The following is a 23724-nucleotide window of genomic DNA, read 5'->3' as shown; positions in this document are numbered from 1 at the left end:
TCATGAGTGCTTTGTAAGAACAGGGTTCATTATTGATTAAAGTGACATTTGCTTTCTGGTGGGAGAAGACACTTCACTTCGTTCATTTTTATTTTGGCTGAAATTTTTAGTGCATTTCTTGAATATTTTCATCTAGTGATTCTGCCAGTGAAAATTCATGATTTGGCGGAAAAATCAATGGAAACTGTACATTTCAGCTCTATTATTCTACGAAAATTGATGGAATTCATGAAAATACAGGATAATTTGATACTACGTATTTGTGTTTTGATTGAAAATTCATGTAAGTGAAGGATTTTTCGTCAACGGCGTGACACTTCTGGGAGCGTTTATCATATTAGAGTACCATTGATGTTTGAAGAAATTTCATCATTAAAAATTCAATTAAAGAAAAAATAACATCGAAAATTGGAAATTTCACGTCAGTTATTCTTGTAATTTCAATTGATTGCGTAATTTGCGACTGAATATTCATATTTCAACCGAAAATTCAAATAAATTAGGAGATTCTCATCTTCCTCATGTTGAAAAATCTTAAATTTCATTAATATCAAAATCTACTCTCCAACAATGAATTAATCCTGCCGCCGATGCTGGAATAAATTTCCGAAGCGGTCCAGCCTTTCACCCCATCGCGCACTGTTGAGATCGCCCGAGCCACCGGGGAATCGTTTACACAACCTCGTCAAAGTTGCAGCGTAGGCGGCCGAAGAGTTCTGGCACACAATATTCTTCTCGGATCAATGGAGCCTCCCAGTCCTCCTTAACTATGCTACGGTCGCCCGGACTGTGGCCTCCCCCGTCCTCGCCCTTCGTGTTCTTTTCCATGTTACAGAACTGCATAAACCATTGATTCAGTGTCTGCGAGAATTCTCAAGGAGGCAGTGAGCTCCTTCTTCATGCACCTCCAGCCAACATCGAATTCGCTCTGTCGCTCTCCCCCTTGTTCCACCCCACGCATTCATTTATTCCAGTTGTCCACCCTCTCACTCGGATGTACACCGTTGAATTCAGGTCGTTTTTACATTCCTCGATACCTCCCCCCGGCATTCCACTGTTGCACACCTTTTCAGCTGCGCAAAACCCCATCCAAGGTCTGCGTGACTGTTTGCGCACGTGCACGCAGAGAGCATCGAATATTTTTATCATGAAAGTGAGTGAAGAGGACTGCTGCTCATACATATCTGCACACTTGGAATACGAGGCTGTTATTTTAATTGTTGGGTCGGAGGCTTTTCCAGTACAATGGGCGAAGGAAATAGATGATCATGAGTGCGTGATTGCTCCCTAGGGATACGTTTCGCGGGGCTAAATTGCTCTCTTCAAATTGCGAAATTTAAATTTTCACAATAGTCCGGGAATTACAATGTTTAATCATGCTTCAATGATTGGAGGGAAATTGAAAATATTTGATACGAGGGAAAAAATCATGAAAACTGCATTTGTAAATTGTTATTTCCACTGTGGCAATGGTTTTATTCAATTTTTTTTATGAAGACAATGACGAATGATTTTTTTTTCATTATCTCTCAAAAATTTTGAATATCTGGAGTGATATTGCTAACTTTGGCAGGGATAGCCATCAATATTAAATTTCATTAGTATTACAGGAATTTGCAACTTACATTGATATAGGTTTAAATATTCTCATCAAAATATAAAAATAGTGTGAGGTTAATAATTCAAATATTTGATAATATGGGACTGAAAATTTTCCCTTAAGTAAATAATTGGAATTTCTTAAAAGGGGTTACCCATTGACCAAATAATCAGCAATCTTCCTACCCAAATTATTAATTAATAAAATAGTTGGAATTTGAATATTTAAATTGATGATTACTAAAATAGTTAAAAATTTAAGAGTGATGTTAACTAAATCACAGCTTCAAAATTTAACGGTAATTATGGTTTCTGAATATGGCTATCCCTGAACGTTGGGTTGGTATAATACTCCTACAAGAGATAAACACTTTTATCACTCCCGACACACGAGGTAAATCGACTCTTCAGTTGAACGGCAAAATTTAGAGGCGCATCATCTTCATCGCTCCCCGATGGTGAACCAATATGTACCGCCTATAATTCTTTGGCCATCGAGGAGTGGAATTTACAGCCCGCTCAGAGCTCCAGGCGTCTCATTCCCGATTAGATATCATTCCATACATCCTCTATTTCGTACATAGGCGGATTGGATTACTTCGTGATTTCCGCATTCTCGATTCCTTTGTTTCCTTCATTCCGCGAAACGAAGACATATGAATGGCGGATATTTATTGCTCTATCTGCTGCAGCGGGTGATTTAACGGGAGACGAGAAATACGAACGAAATCCCGGCCAATTTGTTCGTCGCAAAGAGCACGCGAACCCCTACGACTCTTCGGATCAATCAATTCCTCGCGTCCCAACGAAACGTCCCGTGGTAGCAATTCCCAATCCCCAAGACTACTGGACTTATTGATTTTTTCTTCCTCAATGTTTTTATTCAACTTTTTTGGTGAAATAAAAATGTAGAGAGGAGTTCACACAGACTCCGGGTGAATTACGAGAACCTGCTCAACAGGAACGAGTCTTCATGTTTTTATTGAAAATTGTTACTGAAAAATTTAGAATTTTGTTGGATTTGCAGTGAAATCTGAAATTTCATGATCTTTCCAACAGTAAACCTCAATGGTAAAATGAGTCATCAATTGTTTTCATTGATTCATTGAAATTGGCTATTGACTTGAGACAATCTCACATTATAAATATCTCTGAAATTTTGAGGCATTTCGTAATTGAAAATTAAAAATGTTAAGGAAAGGTCAGTGGAGAAATCAAGAAAATTCATTTGCATATGCTCTTAAATGTTCAATTAATTGAATATTCAGTGTAATTGAGCGCTACGACTCTGCGAATCAATGAATGCCTCATGTCTAGCAATTCCCAGTCCCCAAGAATGGACTCATTGATTTTTTCTTCCTCTCCAGTGTTTTTTCTATACTTCCTCTTCAAAATAAATAAAATGTAGAGAGGAGATCGCACAGACTGCGGATGAATTACGAGAACTTGTTCAGCGCGAACGAGCCATCATCTTTTTGATGAAATTTGCAGCTACAAAACTTGGTATTTCGGAAAAATTTCGAATTTTGTTAAATATGCAGTGAAATCTGAAATTTCATGATTTTTCCAACAGTAAACCTCAATGATAAAATGAGTCATTAATTCTTTCCATTCATTCATTGAAATTCACTATTGACTTGACCCCTATCTCACATTATAAGTTCCTTTCAAATTTGGAGGCATTTCGTAATTAAAAATTAAAACTTTTAAGGAAAAACAGGAAAAACTGTAAATTTGAGTTGAATTACTATCGGAAAATGAGTAGAAATCAGAAAAATTCAATTAACTGAAAATTCAGTCTAATTGACCCCTACGACTCTGCCAATCAATCACTCAGCGACTGTCTCATGTCCCGTCCTAAAAATTCCATCGCCAAGAAAGCACTTATGGATTTTTCTTCCTCCCCAGTGTTTTTTTTAAACTTCCTCTTCGAAACAAAAATATAGAGAGGAGTTCGCACAGACTGCGGACGAATTACGAGAACTCGCTCGCCGGGAACGAGTCACTGGGGATAAAGTAATGGAAGGTATACGTAGGGTACCTCGTAATTATCGACTATGAATAAATTCAAAGCGCTACGGAGAAACAGCGTCGCACCATCGGAGATGGCTTACAGCACGGGAGAATGCTGTGTAAAGTTTGATCATACCGTAGGATGCCGGTGTTTTGTTACCAGTAATTACACATGTTCTCCTCGTCTGTGAATCAATATTATAGTGCGGTATTGTGCGAGTCTTAATCACAATATCCCGGGAAATGACGAAAATATTGAGTGATGAATAGGTTTTCGGAGGGAAAATGAGCCGTGAGTGCAGTTGTGGGTAAACTTTGAGTGTGTTCGTGATGGAGGACGGTGGGAATGCGTTACCACGACTATTATATTCCCCGATACAATCCTGTTGCATTCTGCATTCAGTGCCATGCGGTTATGGGCCAAAGTCGGTTTCACAGCACGTATCTGAGCTGCAATTTGGTTGGACGGGGCATTAAAGTGGCTGGACCATCATGTGTTCGGGGAATGATAGTACAAAGGCGGATGGGTAATATAGCTTTGCGTACCTCAGTCTTTGGGTGCAATCTGGGGGCTGTTCACTGACGATGGAAGGTTAAAAGTGCGGAGCACAGCTTCACTCGCATGCACACGGAGAAATTTTTTTGGTGAATTTCAACAACTAGTTGGTGACACAACCACTAATTAATTAATTTCGAATTCTTAATCACGAAGTTACGTAAAATTTGAATCAGAAAAATTTCAAGTTTACGGGAATTTTGAGCCAAAAATTTTTAAAAGTGTTATCTATAAAAAGCAGAGAGCTTGAACCTCTAATTCGCTAAATTCAATTAATTTTATTTATCTAACTAGTTGGTGAGAGCTTACAATTAATAATGAAAGGATGTCTTGGATACAAGATATCGCTATAAGGTTTCACAATAATCTACAATTTGTTGTTAAATTTAAGGCAGTGTCTGTTTACACGCTCCACGGTAACTGACCGTGGATATATGGGACGTTTTTCCGTAGATTCAAGGTAAAGTTTACCGTGGTTATATGGGAGATCGTGGACCCTCAACTTCTACTGCTCAAATTAAATCTAGACAATAAACTAGACACATCGAATCAATTGATAAGTGATATGCAGGCAGTAGACTAGTAAATAACTTTTTCAAAATATTAATTCGTTCAATGAGTTTTAAGTGAATTTTTTCTCTGGTATAATCCATGGGATCATTACAAACATTTAATTTAAGACCTTATATTTTCTTTCATCAAGTTAGCTAATTTCTCTCAAGTAGTTATTCAGTTTCCCTCAAACGTTATTGCTACATCCTTATTTATGTGATGGAGAAGTTGGAGTGAATATAACGACAAATATTGACGATGCTGTCTCATCTTCTTTTCAGAAAGCAATTGTGGAGCTCATGAGAGGGCGCTCCTCAACAATCTCCTGGCCAAGTACAACACCCTGGAGCGACCAGTGGCCAATGAGAGTGAGCCGCTGGAGGTCAAGTTTGGCATCACGTTACAACAAATTATTGATGTGGTGAGTTTCAAAGATTTGTTTATCAATGTTTCATGCTAGATTAATTCTGTAGGTACAGGCTTGAATCCAACAATTTGCAAATATTTGGGTTTGCGTTGAGTGCAGAAATTCATAGGGCTACCGGGTGCTCGAAACTCCTCGCTTGATTCGTCTGTGCGGTGCATGGCTATTCGAAAATTGACTATTTTCAATGCATGGCGGCAGAAGTTTAATGAATACATTGAAAATTCGCGTTGTAGTAGGCGATTTACTGGACGAGTTTTAGATAATTTTCAGATGGATTCACAATTTAGGTAAAAATTTGGAATTCGGTCGAGTTCCCGAGTCGAAGAATTGGACCTGACAAATTCTACTCAGGTCTTTCCGTTCAGAACTGGATAGGTCTTGGGAAGCCTCTTCCCAAGTGCTTCCGAGACCTTTCTACCTCTGGTTATGTCCCATTTAAGCACTGGTTAGGTGTAAGCAGGAATTGCATTCAGACTTTCCAAATCCTTGCCGGTCCCCGTAATTCTATGGGCCTATATTAAATCTGCGTTCATATCCCTGTTTACTCATGCGTTATTGAAATAAAAAATGCAATTATTGTTTTTTTTTAATCTCGAAAATCGACATTTCACGGGAGGGTGGAGGGGAGATGCATGTATGCGGAGGCTTGACATTTTTACCCAACAAGCGGAGAAGGTTGCAGAATCTATTCTAGCCACTCTTGCCCCTCCGCTTGCATGCATTGTCCAAATAAAAAAAGAAAGTGTTAACAAATCTGACCCTTGTTCCAAGTAAAAACCGAAAATCTGACCCTGTGGCCCCCGGTGAATTTTTTTTTTCAGTTTTCACTTTTTCCACATACTTTTGATAGTTCTGAATAGCCCGTCGCGTAAATAGTTGGAATCAACGTTCACCCGGCTAAAAAATTCGATTTTGGCGAAAATCCACTTGCCCCGGAAAACCCGAAAATCTGACCCTTTGGCTGGGGCCAAAAAAAACGGTTTCTCATTTTTCACTTTTTCCACATACTTTTGATAGTTCTGAATAGCCCGTCGCTTAACTAGTTGGAATCATCGTTCACCCGGCTAAAGAATTCGATTTTGGCGAAAATCCACTTTCCCCGGAAAACCCGAAAATCTGACTCTTTGGCTGGGGCCAAAAAAAACGGTTTCTCAGTTTTCACTTCTTCCACATACTTTTGATAGTTCTGAATAGCCCGTCGCTTAACTAGTTGGAATCAACGTTCCCCCGGCTAAAAAATTCGATTTTGGTGAAAATCCCCTTGCCCCGGAAAACCCGAAAATCTGACTCTTTGGCTGGGGCCAAAAAAAACGGTTTCTCAGTTTTCACTTCTTCCACATACTTTTGATAGTTCTGAATAGCCCGTCGCTTAACTAGTTGGAATCAACGTTCCCCCGGCTAAAAAATTCGATTTTGGTGAAAATCCCCTTGCCCCGGAAAACCCGAAAATCTGACTCTTTGGCTGGGGCCAAAAAAAACGGTTTCTCAGTTTTCACTTCTTCCACATACTTTTGATAGTTCTGAATAGCCCGTCGCTTAACTAGTTGGAATCAACGTTCCCCCGGCTAAAAAATTCGATTTTGGTGAAAATCCCCTTGCCCCGGAAAACCCGAAAATCTGACTCTTTGGCTGGGGCCAAAAAAAACGGTTTCTCAGTTTTCACTTCTTCCACATACTTTTGATAGTTCTGAATAGCCCGTCGCTTAACTAGTTGGAATCAACGTTCCCCCGGCTAAAAAATTCGATTTTGGTGAAAATCCCCTTGCCCCGGAAAACCCGAAAATCTGACTCTTTGGCTGGGGCCAAAAAAAACGGTTTCTCAGTTTTCACTTCTTCCACATACTTTTGATAGTTCTGAATAGCCCGTCGCTTAACTAGTTGGAATCAACGTTCCCCCGGCTAAAAAATTCGATTTTGGTGAAAATCCCCTTGCCCCGGAAAACCCGAAAATCTGACTCTTTGGCTGGGGCCAAAAAAAACGGTTCCTCCGTTTTCACTTTTTCCACATACTTTTGATAGTTCTGAATTGTTAGAAAATACAGAATCAACTTTCACTTGGCGAAAAAATTAAATTTTGGCGAAAATCGACTTTCACCCTTGACCCACGTGAAAATGAAAATTTTTTTTTCCCTTTTTCTGTCCCCTCCGAGGGTTTCATTGGCATCCGGAGGTCAATAAATACAGAATCAACGTTCACTATTTTGTATTTAAACACCGGTCTGATGTTCGACTACAAAAGTAGAGGTATCTACCTGGAGAAAAAATAGCCAAAGTACTAGGATACCCTCAATGCCGCTCTCCTGAACATTACTAGTCGATTGTCCACGAAATTTCAATTTTTTTCTAACAATGTGTACAATTTAAATAAAATCTGCGAGGTTTCCCTCCACTATTCTAAAAATTCTTTCTCCCTTCAACATTTTCTCATTCGCGTAATTTCCCGCGCCATTAATTTATCCGCAAATTCTTCCCAGTGCTCAATCATCATTCCTGAAATTTCATTCCAACTTACACTCTGTTAGACCCGACTTACCACCGTCGTTCATCAGTGCTATGTAAAGTATTGATTCGGACAGTTGGCTCTCGACTACCGATAACTTTCAAAACACTTTGAGAAAGTACCTTCGGCTCCCCAAAGTTCGATGATGAGTAAGATTGAACAGCCGGTGTGCGACGAAACTCGGCTGAATCTAGAAATACTGATTAGCATAAGTTCAATACGGATTACGCAGAAGCCTCGGGTCACGCCGGAAGACTGAATCATCTGGTGTCTCCATTCACCCTTCAGCCCCAATACTCATTAAAATAAAGTCATTTCCATAATGTACCATGCTTGAGGAGATGTCCAGCACTCGCCCAAGAATTTTACAGCCCTGCACTAATTAGCCCTCGTCCTTTGAACTTTTTTCCGAGTTCCCTCCTCTCATTATTGCTCATTTATAATCCCCGTTCCCCACATAGGAGATAATTTTCGAAACTCTGACGAGCCAAATGAATTTTAAATGAAGTCACCCTAAAACCTTCAACTGCAGAAGCGAAATATTGAATGCTCTCGCAATTAGTATTCCGAAATTTCACAATCCAATGAACAGAAAGTCCCCGTTGATTTTTATTTCAATTAAATAAAGCCTCTTTTGAAGAGAAATATTTGAATCAACATTGACTATACATTTTTTGACAATACAGACAAGAACAATGAGCATTTCCTCCCTGCCCGTTTCCATTCATCGTCTGAGCCAATTTTGACGTACCAGGAGAAGAAGGGAAATATTTGTCACAGGTCAACATCATGAACATTCCTCGCAATGTAGGTCAAAATTACCAGTAGGACAATGGGGGGAATACGAGAAATGAAACCAAGGGAGGAATGAAAAAAGGGTACAGCTGGAGATTACATAAACGAATAACGTATCGAGGGAGAAGTAGAGTGAAATTCTTAGCTTCGTACGATATCACTGAAGTCTCACCCATAAATTGAAATTCCTGGAGCCGCTAAGAGACCAGGCGATGAAAGGTGGGGTGAGTGGGTAGGACAAAGAAAGAGACGAATGAAAGAGAAAGAAAAAGATTAGAGAAAAATCCCGAGGAGAGAAAAGAAGGGCTCACAAGTACAGAGAGTACAAAATGCACAGCATCTGTTTTCTTTTGAAATGGAAATTTTGCATTTTTATATCACCAGTAGTATACATTCTCATCTTTCTTACGGAGTAATAAGGTTCGGTGTGCCTTTGGCCGGTGTGTACACTGTGTATATCTTCAGAGGCCTCCATGTGCTCTCTGTGTCTCATGTTTACGACTCTGTTATTTAGGTTTTCCGCCTTTACTCGCGGCACGAAAATTTCTTATCGAATCTCATCTGAAAACTGAGGAAATTATTTTATCCGTTGGTTGGGAGTAGGTCAGGTTATTACATTTTGATTTTTTGCTTTCAGGATGAGAAGAATCAAATTCTTACAACGAATGCGTGGCTCAAACTGGTGAGTACTCTTATGTATAGTTATTCTTTTAATCCTTCGCGATTCACACGGAAAATGGGGAATTAATTTCAATTGGAGTTGCACTGTTCATCAGGCTAGGGCTCGCGTTCTTGCGTTGGATACAAATTATTATTTTCATCACGCTGTGACGAAAAGTGAACTTTTCGGCACGCTCCGCGTGCCTAAAAGTCCAATTTCCGCCACATTGTGATGAAAAATATTGTTCGTAACTCGTGAAAAAATGTTTTTTAACTCGTGGGATTATATCACTCGCCTTCGGCTCGTGATATAAACCTCCCGCTTGCCAAAAAACACTTTTTTGCACTCGTTACGAAATATACTATTCTTGAGATAATGGAGTGTTGAAAAAAAAGAAGAAGTATTGCCCAATATTCGAATGAGAAAAATTTTGGATTTTGGAGAAAATTCAAAGAAAAAAATGAAATCGAAGGGGAAAGAATTCTTCAGGTATCACCTTAGAGAGTTAATTTTTAATAAAAACTAATTTCAATAGTGTTTTTTCGTCTTAAAATATTTCAAACACAAAAGTTTCAAACGGCATTAATCCTCTCTCGCTGAAACTGAACTTTTAATGAGATTTCATATTGAAAAATCGTTGAATCAGAGGAAAGCACCACATCAAAGGCTAATGTCCATTGAATAAACGAGATTTTCTTCCACGCGAACTAGTTATACGTATACATACCCGAGGCAATGAAAGAAGAATCTCCAAAGTTGGGTAGCATTCAAAGAAAATTGTGATGAAAGGAGTGTAGAATGTCTTGTGACACCAACGAGATCGTCTCGCCGCGGTAAAGAATGGGGATTTAGATAGTTGTGGACAAAGACGAGGACAAAGCCACGAACGGTGGTGGGGATATTGTGATTGGCGGTAACTGACATATCGAGGTTACAATCGATGTATTTAAACTGGCTTTGACGACGGAAGGAGAATCCCGGTGCTTGGCATGGAACAAAGGGGAAGACGAGTATATCGTATCCTTGAATTGTTGAAGAGAGAGAGAGAGAGAGCGCGTGAGAGAGACGGGGTACAGACATTGGATGATTTAGTCCGTAGGTTTATACCTCAGGGACACAGTATGGCCCGATCATTCGCAGAGCGCTTATCCAGAGCCAATTAAGGCTGCTCCTAACAATGCTCTGAGTCCTGGCTCACAGATGGTATATTTATCGGTGACTCAAGGAAACTCGAGGGGACTTGATCGCTTCGGCATTCGCTACAGTTACAGGCTCTATTTGCTGTGTATATTCTGGGGTTGATTGTTGCCTATTCAGAGGGTCCGAGTCATTTTACTCAAAGGGTATTATTGTTGAGAGTTTCATTACTGTCGGGAAATTGAGAAGAAATTAACTGGTGTTAGCGTTAATCCCGATCGTTTCATTGTCATCAGAATTGTTAGAAAATACAGAATGAACCTTCACTTAGCGAAAAAATTCAATTTTGGCGAAAATCGACTTTCCCCCTGAATCTTGACCCACGTGAAAAAGAAAAAATTTTTTTCGTCTGTTCTGTCACCTCCGAGGGTTTTATTGGCATCAGGGGGTCAATAAATACAGAATCAACGTTCACTTTTTTTTATTTAAACACTGCCTGCAAACGGAGAGATGAGGGTGGCTAAAATATATTCTGCAACCCTCTCTTCTCGTTGGCTACAAATTTCAACCCTTTGCATACATGCCTTCCCTTCCACCCCCTCGTGAAATCCCGAGGTCTCGGTAGTATAGTGGAGGACTTCTCAGGGCCGAAAAGAACTGAGCATTCGAAAGATCTCCGGAAAAGTACGTCGCAGAACTCATTACGACTTATCAGGTCAATCTAGGTCTGGAGAGTTCTTGAAAGACCTGTGTACGTCCCATCAGAACCAAACCCTCGACTCGGGATACTATTTTATTTTTAATGGAATTTTATCTCGGAAATATTAAATTTATTACAGATAAAATTGGTATTATTATTTTTAATATCTCGCTTTCGTTAATGGCAGTTAAATTTCTTAGCTTCGTTCTTCATTATCAGAACGATCGAATATTTTCGTTTTCAATTGCTTTACTACGGTTGAAATTACCTCTTCTGTCGTCATTTTGTATACGTTGAGACATTCGAAATTTTAGTCATCACGAATTGATTATTGTCTTGAATTAAGACGTTTCTAAAACACTCGGTTTTACAGCGCGGGTAACAGCATAATGATAAGGGTGACGAATGGCAAACCATTGAAATATATTTCCTGCCTTCACGTGCGGAAAACAATGGCAATTTATTTGGTCATACGGTAAACAGCAGTCTCAAAGTTGAAGTTGTTCTCAATGAGTAAACGAATCCCCCAGTGTACAAACAACCATAAAAAATGTTGAGAAACAATGCAATGAAATTTGGGGCTTATTCTCCAGTGTTCAACTTCTGGAAAATGATTTCGAATTATTGCCACCCGTGACAGGGAAAACCGTGTAAATGAAGGTGGGAAGATGAGTAGAAATATCAAATGTAATCGCACTGTGGGCGGGTGGAGGAGCACCAGGTGCTCGGAGTGGTGAATTTTTTGGAGTATCTGTGTGGGTGCAGGTGGATCGAATGGCGTGGGTCGTTTGCGCTGCTCTTCAGAGAATTCAACTTCCAAGGAAACCGAACATTTCCAAGTAATATCATTGATGTGCGGACATGAATTAAATGAACCGCTAAAATTATACCTGGAAAGTCACATTCGTCAGGGGAAAGTTTCTGCGAAAGCATTCGGTGGATTATTCTTCTGCCTTTGTATGTCTTTACTCCCCCATTCATTTCATTCATTATTTATACTCATTCATAATTTTTTTCTTCCATTTTATTCGGCATACTGTCTGTTGTGCTTTTCGCGTTTGATTGATTTAATGAGTTCCAATCGCTTTTAATACCTTGGAAATAAATATCAATATCGGTAATTAGCAGATGGATCTGTCTTTCTATTTATATCAGATATTGTCTCTTCCATCATTTTTATTCTCCTATTTTATTCGAAATATTATTCATCTGTTTGGTTTTTCGGATTCTTTGGGTTCAATCATTTCCAATTAGTTTTAAATTGAGATCAATATTAATTGCCAGGGGGATCCCTCCTTTATTTATTTATCTTAAGGATAGCCAAGTATCTTTACAGTTTTGAAATCATGATAATTCAGCGTTATTAAAATTGAATTTTGCACAGAATTACTATTTTTTTTAGACATTCGTTATTTATAAATAAATTATTGAAATTGTTTAAACATTAGGAAGCCTTATTTTTATTAGGCATGGAATCGATTTCTGGTAAAATTCTAAAGATGAATAAATTTGTTACGACTCTAAAGGAATTATTTTGATGGTGGAAAATTGATTATAGCTGCGAAAATTATTCCTATCATGTTGCTATTATTGCATTTTCGTAGACACTGTTTCTATAATAATATATACACGGAGAGAAATTTTCTAGAAAATTTCTAGTACGAGTACTGGAAAAAATCACAATCCACCGGCTGTGAAAAATTCTGGTACTGTTAAGGTAAAATTTCTGGGGATTACTATAAAATTGTCACAGAAAGACGAGAAAAAATTCATGTTTTCCCCAATAAAATTTCTAGTGTCGGCACTGGAATTTTTCCTGGCCGCCACTTTGCGTCTCTTTTCCCGCATCTCTTTTCTAAAAAAATTTATCTCCGTGTACTCCTCCATAATTGCCTTTTTCCCAAAGTTAAACATGATAATGACTTCTGCACGCAAAAAATTATCCACCCGTTTCGCTCTCTCCATTCAAATTGAATTGTATAAACTTGGAATCAACATTAACACTATTAATTACCAGACGAATCCCCTCCCTCCGTGAAGGGCCTTCCCTGTAAATCTCAAATACCATCTCCCCATTACCTTGAGCGATTAAACGAGAGCGTCTTCCAGTAATTAAGGGCAGATCAAAACAGCCGTAATCAGAGCCATAACAGCGCCCCCATGACCGAGGGGGAAAAATAACTGAGTTTACTCGAGACAGATATCATTGTTTTCCACCGACACTCGGCACAATAACGGGATAAATAGAGAGTTCCCCCCTGCTCTCAGTTATTTATTGTTCTCTTGATTATTTTCTCTCTAATGAAAAAGCCCGGTTTTTACGCACGTCTCCTAACAAAGCGAGAATTCGAAGCGCAGAACTGATGTTAGCTTGTTTTTGCGGTCGTTTAAGTATTCCCGCCCCGGGTTTAACATGGCAAACGGGAAGATCATGAAACTACAAATAATTCGCAATACGTAGGCAGATACGTGGGCCCTCCTCACCACCAAGTTTTGGTGAGGCAAATTACGGTGAATATATCGTCGGAGTGTGTGTGCACACATCACCAGAAAGGCGGGGGGGAGGGGGGGGAGGCACAAAGGTTCTACTATTCTCGTTGAGCTCTTAGAATTATCATAAAGCACTTATGTGCACCTGACGTACGCTCTCGAATATGACTGGATGATTCACCAACTCCAGGCGATTCTTCCGAGTCAACGATGAGCCATAAGGCCTGATCGTTATTCAGATATTCGATCGTTACTTTTATTTCCGTCGGTAAACGCCGTCCCAGAGCATCTCTGATGTCAATTCAAACACCCAGCGACGCCCATAATTTCCTGATCAATGGACAATTCGCTTTATCATGTAATTGCATCAGATTCCAGCCGAGTTTAAACTCTCGAAGTATCGCTACATGAGAATATTTTTAACCGAACTTCAGTTCAAGATTTTTAAACTGAAATATTCTACATCCGTCTGTTTTTGGTTTTTCGTGTACCTGCTTATCTCCATAGACTGAATAAGTTATCATCGGTTAATAATGAGTGTTTCTTTTATTTCAGTCAGCGACGCCCACAATTTTATGGTCAATGAGAAATTTACTTTGTCGTGTAATTTTACGTTAATGAGATCCGTTGCGCAGAAATTCTCATATAATTGCATCAAATTTCAGCCGAGTTTAAACTCTTGGAGTATTGCTAGATGAGAATACCTTAAACTGAAATTCAGTTCAAGCTATTTTAACTGAAATATTATACATCCGTCTGTTTTTGGTTTTTCGTGTACCTGCTCACCTCCAAGGATTGAATACGTTATAATCGGTTAATAATGAGTTTCTTTTATAACCGTTGGTAAAAGTCATGCCAGAAAATCTCCCAGAACATGTCTAATGTCAATTCAAGCAGTCATCAACGCCCACAATTTCATGATCAATGATAAATTCGCTTTGTCATTTAATTTTGTGTTAATGAGATCCGTTCCGCCAAAATTCTAGGATAATGGCATCAGATTTTCGTCGAGTTTAAATTCTTGAAACATCGCATTTATTGGATTCAACATGAGAATGCTTTAAATCGAAACTCAGTTAAAATCTCCGTCAATAATGCAATATGACATTATTGAATGAAAAAACGGTGAATTCCATCAAGTGGAAGTACGAGTTAAATGAAATTTCCAAATCGATTTCGTTTTCTTACAATTTATCTCCATCGTTGCCTATAAACGTGGCATTACTTCCGCACTTTTAGACGCTAAAGTAAATAAAAGTGTTGAACAAAGAGGGAGAACTGGAGGGAGTGGGGCTTGTCAACCATTTTGTCTTTGTCGCAAGCTGACTTGTTTCTCCCTCGGAGAACACAAGCGGCTTGTGGCCCGAGTGAAATTCAATCTGGAACTGTTGCGATAAAGTATCGATCCTGGTGTACCTCCTGATGTTGTCTCATTGGTTACACTTGGTGTGTAGGGGGGTTTTGTTGGTGTTGGGGCACTGGTTGAAGCGTAATCAGTGCTCGGAGAAATGGGGCCGATGGGTATCGGGTTCATTCTTGGGGATCTAGACGCCCACTGGATACGTAGGAGAGTCCAGAATGGCTTCGCATGGCTCTGGCTTTCTTCCACCCGTAGTTGGACCCCACCTCTGTCTCACTCGGTGCCAAGTATCAACAGCAACAGGTTCCGAACGACTCTCGGGACTGCGTGTGCAACGATCGGTATATTTTCCAGCTTCCCCTCACGTTTAGCCCCTGCAGTGTTGAGAAAAAAATTGACATTTCATGAACAGTTGAGCTGTAATTTTCAGGCAAGCGGCTTGAATTGAATTTAGGCCGGAAAAACTCCGGAAATTCGAGGGCATTATGTGCACTATTAAAAAATTTTATCTGCAGTTTCCAGGACACTTTTGAATTTTTTTAAACTTTTTTGTTTTACTGAAATTTCAAGGAATTGGTTCATTAAAAATTCAGAATTTCATCCAAAAATCAATGGGAACTGTGAATTTCAGTTCAATTATTCCCTGAAAACATTCTTGAATTTGTGAACTAATCGATGAAAAACTTACAATCTATCTACTATGAGAAATTCTAGTGCTGTTCAAGTAGAATTTCTAGTTGTCTCAGGTAAAATTGATGGAGATGTCCGGTGAAATTTTTGGAAATTTATGTGAAAATTTCATATCACTCAGAGGGAAATCAGAATTAGAATTTTTCTAAAAAATTAATTTCCTGAAGAATTCCGGAGTGCGGCCGTGGACGCCGACCCGAAATTCACAAAAAAATTGTAACCGTGCATATTTCACCTGCCACTGCGCAAATGAAACTCGTCAATACAACCCGATACATGCGTCGATCATGTGACTCGTCGACGGGCCAATCGATAGCCATTCATCTCAACCGAGAATATGTTGTTATGGAAAAAATGCAAAGCGAAATTCTGTTTTCCCCCTCAACAACTAACGTCCTCCGTATCGAATTCTGCTGCGTGCAGGGCAATATTGAGTTTCGCTATTTGTTATAGCGATGGGAAAAAAATATCTGCTCCATTCGTTACACCGATGTAAAAAGAGTATTCAATTAACGTGGCCAGCAGATTGCAATAACAGCGAGATAGTAAGATTTTCCGCGATAAAAAGATATCTGATGCTTTGATGCGTGGATAGCTTGGTATATTCCAACAGGACAGATGCGTGTAGAAGGGTGAAACGTGGTGAAAAAGGCGGATGCATCATCGGGTGACGGAGCGACGACGAGATAAACTCTGTATCTCATGTAACACTCTCGCTGCGTTTTACGTCAAACCGTTGATAGTGATGAGATTAACGCATCGATGGCAGTCCATAAAGATACGAATGCTATTGATATTCAGTTGGTGATACTTGCATTCATACTTTGCACGTGAATCCCGTGGAAAGCTCCGCAATTCGATGCATCGAGGGCATTACTCCACCATAAAGTGCCTCTGGTGCGAAAATAAAATGTTTACACGTCTTCAAAACGCTCCTGTTTTTCTAACTTGTGATGTCCCACTTCCAAATGCTTCTTTCATTATTTTCTCAATGGTCGACCATGCTGCATGACTCAATCACTTTTCCACTGATAATTTTGGTTGAATGGCGGTCATGAAGCAGAATTTGAAGTGTCTTCATTTTCAAGTTTCTTGAATAGAGAGAAAAAAATGTCTTGTCTATCAAATATTGTACCTGGAGAATCAAATGTATCACATGACAAGGCATTTATGGCGCCTGTCACAATGCCCCCTCATTTTTAGTGCATATAGATGCCACTTCATTTTTTTCGTTATCAATTTTAACTTTTATTCATTTCGTATTAGCCTAATGTGCATTTTGAAATGAAAATCGCGAAGTTGGCTCAAAAGACACATTGAGCGGTCATGAAGACACTAGTTTTTACAGTGACACCATGAAAAGAATCAAATTCATCCAATTCGTTTCTCCTTTCATCTAAAAATACATTTCCGTAACAATACTCATTACCCCCTGAATCGACTCTCTGCGTATCGAATGTGGTCTTAAATTTCATCCGCGACTGTCTCCGATATTTCTCCCACCCATGAGATTCTTGTTTCTCGGCGTATCTCGACATCTGATTTATATGGTTGTAGAGGAGAATCGAGTATCCCTCTCAGAAGACATTCCCAGGGGTGCTACAGGGCGTTAGAACGCATGTGCACGTCGGCCACGGATAATCGAATAGCGTCTACGTTAGAGAATGTTAACGTCATTTGAGACACCAGGGTTATAGATGCCTGACTATGTACCGAACGATACAACGAGAACACGTGGGAGAAGGCTACAACAGCAAGAGGTTGGCAACGAGGGTAAAATGTACGAGTGTGTGCCAAACAAGCTAGAATCTAATCTCAGCAAAGTGCATCCGCATCCAACATGATAACACTTGTGTATTGCACCTGGTCTCAACTTTTTTTCACCTCCTTGTCTTTCCACTGTCACAATACCCAGCACCACTTCAATGGGCCACCGGTACAAACGTGTGTACTCTCATCTTGTTCGTCTTTTAGTCAGCCCCTTTCATCAGCTATCTATTATCCCTCTCCACTGGCTCAACTCACTTCTCGTTTGTTACATGTAATGGTTTAACCCCCTTGACTCACAACACGTGAGTGCTCTTTCATCTTCTCCTTTACTCGTTCGTTTCACTGCCCTCTGATAAATGGCAATTTTTCAACGTCATTCCCACCGTGCTCTGATACTTGAGTCTTGGCGAATGATTCCATTGAAATCAGGAGTATTAACTGCTCAGTTGCGTTGTTAGTTTCCAACTTGATGAAGTTACTTTGTAATGGTTGAACTTTTGATATTTTTCAGGGTAGAGTGCTTTTTAATCGCCCCCTTTATGGATTTGTTTGAGCAGCTCTGATTTATTGATGCTGCTAGAAGTTCAAATGTCACAGGTCGCATTTTTTCACGGGAATCATGATAGTGCTTTAATTAACTGGTGCGCTTGGTCGGCCAGCTGCTGTTGTCTGAGGACAATATTTACATCTGATTTGGAAATTTATAATTTTACTTCTCCCAACAAAGCTCCAACCCGTATTTATTTCCCGTCAGCCTTCAACACCAAACATCATGTTTTGGTACTTAACTCCTGTAAGATGATTTCGTTGACACCAGGATTATTAACTGTTGAGAGCGGTGTTAGTCTTCAAATTGATGATGAAGTCAGTTTGTAATGCTTGAACTTTTGATATTTTTCGGGATAAAATGCTCCATTCATGGATTTGTTTCAGTAGTTCTCATTTATTGATATTCTTAGAAGCTCAAATATCACAGTTGACATTTTATGACGGGAATCATGATAATGTAATTTTATGAAGGGAATCATGATGTCTGTTTAATGAATTGTTGCGCAATGTGATTTTTTAAAGGAAATCATGATGTTTGTTTTAATGAACTGATGCGCTTGTTCTGCCAGCTGCTGTTGTCTGAGGACAATATTTACATCTGATTTGGAAATTTATAATTTTACTTCTCCCAGCAAAGCTCCAACCCGTATTTATTTCCCGTCAGCCTTCAACACCAAACATCATGTTTTGGTATTTGACTCCTGTAAGATGATTTCGTTGACACCAGGATTATTAACTGTTGAGCGCGGTGTTAGTCTTCAAATTGATGATGAAGTCAGTTTGTAATGCTTGAACTTTTCATATTTTTCGGGATAAAATGCTCCATTCATGGATTTGTTTCAGTAGTTCTCATTTATTGATATTCTTAGAAGTTCAAATATCACAGGTCGCATTTTATGAAGGGAATCATGATAATGTGATTTTATGAAGGGAATCATGATGTCTGTTTAATGAATTGTTGCGCAATGTGATTTTTTAAAGGAAATCATGATGTTTGTTTTAATGAACTGATGCGCTTGTTCTGCCAGCTGCTGTTGTCTGAGGACAATATTTACATCTGATTTGGAAATTTATAATTTTACTTCTCCCAGCAAAGCTCCAACCCGTATTTATTTCCCGTCAGCCTTCAACACCAAGCATCATGTTTTGGTATTTGAAGATGATTTCGTTGACACCAGGATTATTAACTGTTGAGCGCGGTGTTAGTCTTCAAATTGATGATGAAGTTAGTTTGTAATGCTTGAACTTTTGATATTTTTCGGGATAAAATGCTCCATTCATGGATTTGTTGCAGTAGTTCTCATTTATTGATATTCTTAGAAGTTCAAATATCACAGGTCGCATTTTATGAAGGGATCATGATAATGTGATTTTATAAGGGAAATCATGATGTTTGTTTAATGAATTGTCGCGCTTGTTCTGCCAGCTGCTCTTTTCCAAGGGACACATTTATACCCGATTTGATAGTTTATAATTCTACTTCTCCCACCAAAGCTCCGACCCGCATTTACTTTCCGCCAAACTTCAACAGCCAGATTAGCACTGTCCTCTGATAAACAGGAGTTTTTAGTAATTGAGTCGTGTCGTATTTTTCTAACGCCAGCTTTCAATATCACACATCACGTTTTGATACTTGAGTCCTGTAAGATGATTTCATTGACACCAGGACTATTAACTGTTCGGTCGCGTTGTTAGCCGTCAACTTGATGATAAAGTTACTTTGTAATGGTTGAACTTTCGACTATTTACAAGGTGCTGAAGTGCTTTTTGATCGCCCCCCTCATGGTAGATAGTTTAGCCGAGTGAAACGTTAAAGAGACTCTTGAATTACCCGTGCAACGATCTTTAATAATGAGGTGAGTGTATTCATCAAATATGGCAGGGCAAACATTCGTAATTCAGGACGGAACATTCCTGAAACTGTCGTTCCTAGTTACCCCAGAATTTCACCCGAGGAATCTTGAATTATCGCAATTGTTTATCACCCCTTGTACACCGGGTCGAATAATTGGGTTGACATCCACTTGCAGTTTATGCACATAACTTCTGGAGAATATTTCCTCGTGTCGATAGATGCTTAGGAACAATGAAATATCTCGTGAGATAGTTAGCCAGCAATTTCTATTCTAGGCCCTGTCAATAATAAATTTTCTACCTCAGTGGTGGCTCACCCCCTCGAGTAATACAGTCGGGATAACTTTGCATCCACAGATTTATTTTTTCAAGCAACGAATCGTAGGATATCCTCCACAAAAAGGATTTTTCGCATAATGAAATTTTTCATTCTCTTAATAATTCTTTTTTTTTCAATTTTGTGTCTTTCAAGAATTATAATTCTTGAACATTTTCTAGATAATATTTCAGCGACTTTTTTCACCGCGAGCGTACTTGAATTTTCGGGGTTTGTGGTTTTACCTTCACATACGCGGCAAGCACACTCAAGGGTCTTGTCAGCGTTCGAGACCAGACCGTACTTTCCCTTTGGCTGCTCATTACGCCCTACTTGTTCAGTTTCCCCAACTTTCACTGCTTTATTCTCTCCACCGTCGGCTGAACTGCTTTCAAGAGTTAAAAGTACTTTTCAAATGCATTAGCAGAGATCCCATTCTCCCCAAATTCAATGTTACTATGGGACAAAAAAGAGACGCTGGTGGATTGACGAACACTGCTGAGTAAGTTGGTTGGTGATCCAGTTCATGTGATCAGCGATCATTAGTGCTGCGTTTATTGGAATTCATTAGAAAACTGTTCAGCGTAGGTGAAGATAACAGCGCTCCTGTGGTAATTGATTACACCATACCGATAGTTCATGTTCCGCTGAAAGGGATGCCATTAGTGTATACTTCCTGAATTCAATTCTCCTCGAGTCCCATCGGACATGCATCAATTATCCGATGAACTGTCTACTAAATCTCCCCTCCCGAAATACTCTCCAACGGAGATAACCTCCCCGTGATGTATGACTCCTTGACTGTTATGAAATTAAATCTTGTTTCAATTCCGATATCGGATTCCATCTCCCCCATCTTATCTCTGCGTTGAATTTAAAATCCACTCGCGTCGCAGCTATCGATGAAGAAAAGTTTCAAATATCATAAATGAGTTTCCCTCAGCTTTTACCTCCAGATGCACTCGAAACAACGGCCGAACAGCAGTAGTAAGTAAAAAGTTTTGAGTTTAATGTTGCATTCTCCCCCATCGCAATTACTCGACTTTTATTCATCGGAAAAAAAGCGAGTAGTGAGTGCAATTGATGAAAAACGTCCCGGAAATCTCCAGCGGAGAATGCCATCATAATTCCCGGCATTCCGACGTATTTCAGTGCGCATTACCCCGAGGATGATTGCATATTGAGGCGTCTAATAGCCAACTAAACTCAACTGCACCCTATTCGCACATGACACGCGATACCACTGGCAAGTTAAGCGATTCGCGACACCCGATGTGATCCGTCGCGAGCCAAACCGCTCGAATTATACTGAAGCCGGCCAATTCTCCGTCACCGCATAACCCGATAAATCTAATTATCCCCGCGGCTGCCAATAATTTCACCGCTCGAGAGGGAACACCACCACATATCCAATATACCCGCGTACGTGAGGAGAAGCGTGTCTACGTGAGGGAGGAGAGCTGGAATATTTGACTTACGTAGGGAACGGCAGGACATACCTGGCAAGCCACGAAAGCCATACGTAGCAGTACTGGCGTTGCCATCTGGCATAATCGTGGTTCTCCCCAAACTCCCAAGACCTTGCGGAAGGCTTCAATGGCTTTTACTTTGACCCCGTTCACCTCTTTAGTCAGTCAAATTGCGTGGACATGAGTTGAAATATTATGCTGAGGTCTAGTCATAGTGATCCACTTGCGATTAAATGAAGGCGGAGCTGAAGAGAGGAGATTCGTTTGATGTTTTGCGGTTAAATTGCTGTGACTTATGGCTATTGCATTAAATGGAGCCATAAATTTTGATGATTACGGTATAAAATGGTTAATGGGAACGTTTGGAGGGAGATGCGAGGATGAATTGGAAGTTCGGACTTCAAAGGCTGGTGTTTGACTTGGGAAATTATGGGTCTCGTGGAGGAAACACTCTGGGTTATTTTCTCAGTGTATTCGACTGAGCCCTTTTGTGAGTTTTTCAATCCAGAAATTGATGCTTCTGTCTTCTTTTCGAAAGCTGCTTATGCTGAGTGGAGCTCTCTGCTGAGTTGGTGGAATGCAGGAAGAAGTAGTCAATTGTCCTCGTTTCATATTGACGATTCCCCTATCAAATGTTTAATGAAAATGTTTAGAAAGGGATATAAAAATAAATTTGAAGCGCAGACTTCGAAGATTAGTCTTTAATTTGAGAAATTTTAAGTCTCATGGAGACAAAAATCTGGGGTTTTATCTTAGTGGATTCGAATTTTCATCTCAGTGGATTCGACTGAGTCCTTTGCGGAGTTTTTAATCTTCTTTTTGAAAGCTACTTCTGCTCAGTGGAGATCTACGCTGAATTATTAGACTGTAGTAAAAACTGGTCAATTGTCCTGATTTCGTATTAGGATGTAACTTGTTCATTTAGATCCTTCGTCGTCTCGTTAGAGACCTATGACGGCGAGACTCACGTGTAATGTAAATAACCAAGCGCTATGCTGTAATGTTTTAAGGTAAATCCCACAGACTTCACCCAGGAGAAATTTGTTTCAAGTTTTCCAGTTAAATTACCATGACGTTTATGGGTATTAAACTGAATGAAGCTATACATTTTGATAATCCCGCTATGAAATGTTTAATGAGAACGCTCAGAGAGGAATATAAAGATGAATTTGAAATGCGGATTTCAAAGATTAGTATTTGATTTTGATTGAACAAATTTAATTCTCCTGGAGAAAACGCTGGATTTTTTCTCACTGGATTCGACAAATTGATGCTTTCAGTGAAGATCTACCCTGAAGAACCCCTGAGACCTTGAGTGAACTCCCTCAATAATTATAAACATTAGAAAATTAATCGAAATCCCTCCCTCTAGAGAATAAAAAATTTAAGAAAACTGAATAACCAATGGGGAAGTTCATCCAAAGTCATATGCAACACAGTCATCTTCTAGAACAATATGATTGTCATAATTGAAACCCAATCAGGGAGAAACACGACTTTGAAAAAATAAATGCTTCTCTGAAGTGAATGAATATTTGGCGAAAATCATTTTTCATCACGCTGTGCGAAAAAGTAAATGATTATTTGGCGAAAATTCTTTGTGAAAGTATGGCGTTTGTTTCAAATTAGAATATACCAAATTAATTTAGCTTCCTTATCCCCTGGTCAGGATCCTATCGAAAAGTTCCACAGTGGACCGAGCAAGACAATCACAAGACCACGTGCGTCGATCCGACACCCACCGGTGTAACGAGGCGCTACATTGTAACATTATCTGAGGATAAAGGTGGAGTGCAAACGGATATTCGCGCTAATGCATTTCCGAAAACCACTGAGTCTTCACGGCTGTGGTCACACGAGGGTGGTAGAAAGGCCGTCACCACACTTTCGACCTTACCCCGAAGCATGTCTGGCATTAATGCACCCGGCTGCTGTCACATGAATGTCGACATTGGCGGTGACCTAAGATCAATCTCAACTGCATGTGCAACCACTCGAGAGGATACTGAAAGCACAATTTCCATGCAGTTGTGAATAAATCGACTAGATTTGGGCACTTTGAAGAGCAAAATGAAAAAATACTGAAATGATATTCGTTAACGTGATGAGGAGTTTCCCTTTAGTGTGGCGGAACTGACCCTTCCGCTCTATTTTACTTCATCCAGCGACAACCGGTTGCACGCTTTCCCTCATCCCTCTCGTGCTGGTTCACACTCACCCTCCTTCATCCCAGAGAGTATCGAACGAGCGTATCACCTTCCTCTCGCCCCCCCCCCCCCCCCCCCC

The 23724-nt window shown here is 39.7% G+C and overlaps 1 protein-coding gene across 1 annotated transcript in view; it reads left to right on the top strand.

Moving 5' to 3' along the window:
- Positions 1 to 4493: 4493 nt before the first annotated feature.
- LOC107048456 (neuronal acetylcholine receptor subunit alpha-7) overlaps positions 4494 to 23724 on the top strand; it is a 113696-nt gene continuing 94465 nt past the window's right edge. Inside the window, exons 1-3 of the mRNA XM_015271655.1 lie at positions 4494 to 4584; positions 5002 to 5141; positions 9080 to 9124. Of these exons, the coding sequence (XP_015127141.1) occupies positions 4494 to 4584; positions 5002 to 5141; positions 9080 to 9124 (276 nt within the window). The remainder of the gene's footprint in view (positions 4585 to 5001; positions 5142 to 9079; positions 9125 to 23724) is intronic.

The sequence above is a fragment of the Diachasma alloeum genome, unplaced genomic scaffold (genome assembly GCF_001412515.2).
Source record: "Diachasma alloeum isolate Michigan unplaced genomic scaffold, Dall2.0 Dall_scaffold_00176, whole genome shotgun sequence".
Classification (NCBI taxonomy): domain Eukaryota; kingdom Metazoa; phylum Arthropoda; class Insecta; order Hymenoptera; family Braconidae; genus Diachasma; species Diachasma alloeum.
This window is presented reverse-complemented; position numbering and strand designations above follow the sequence as displayed.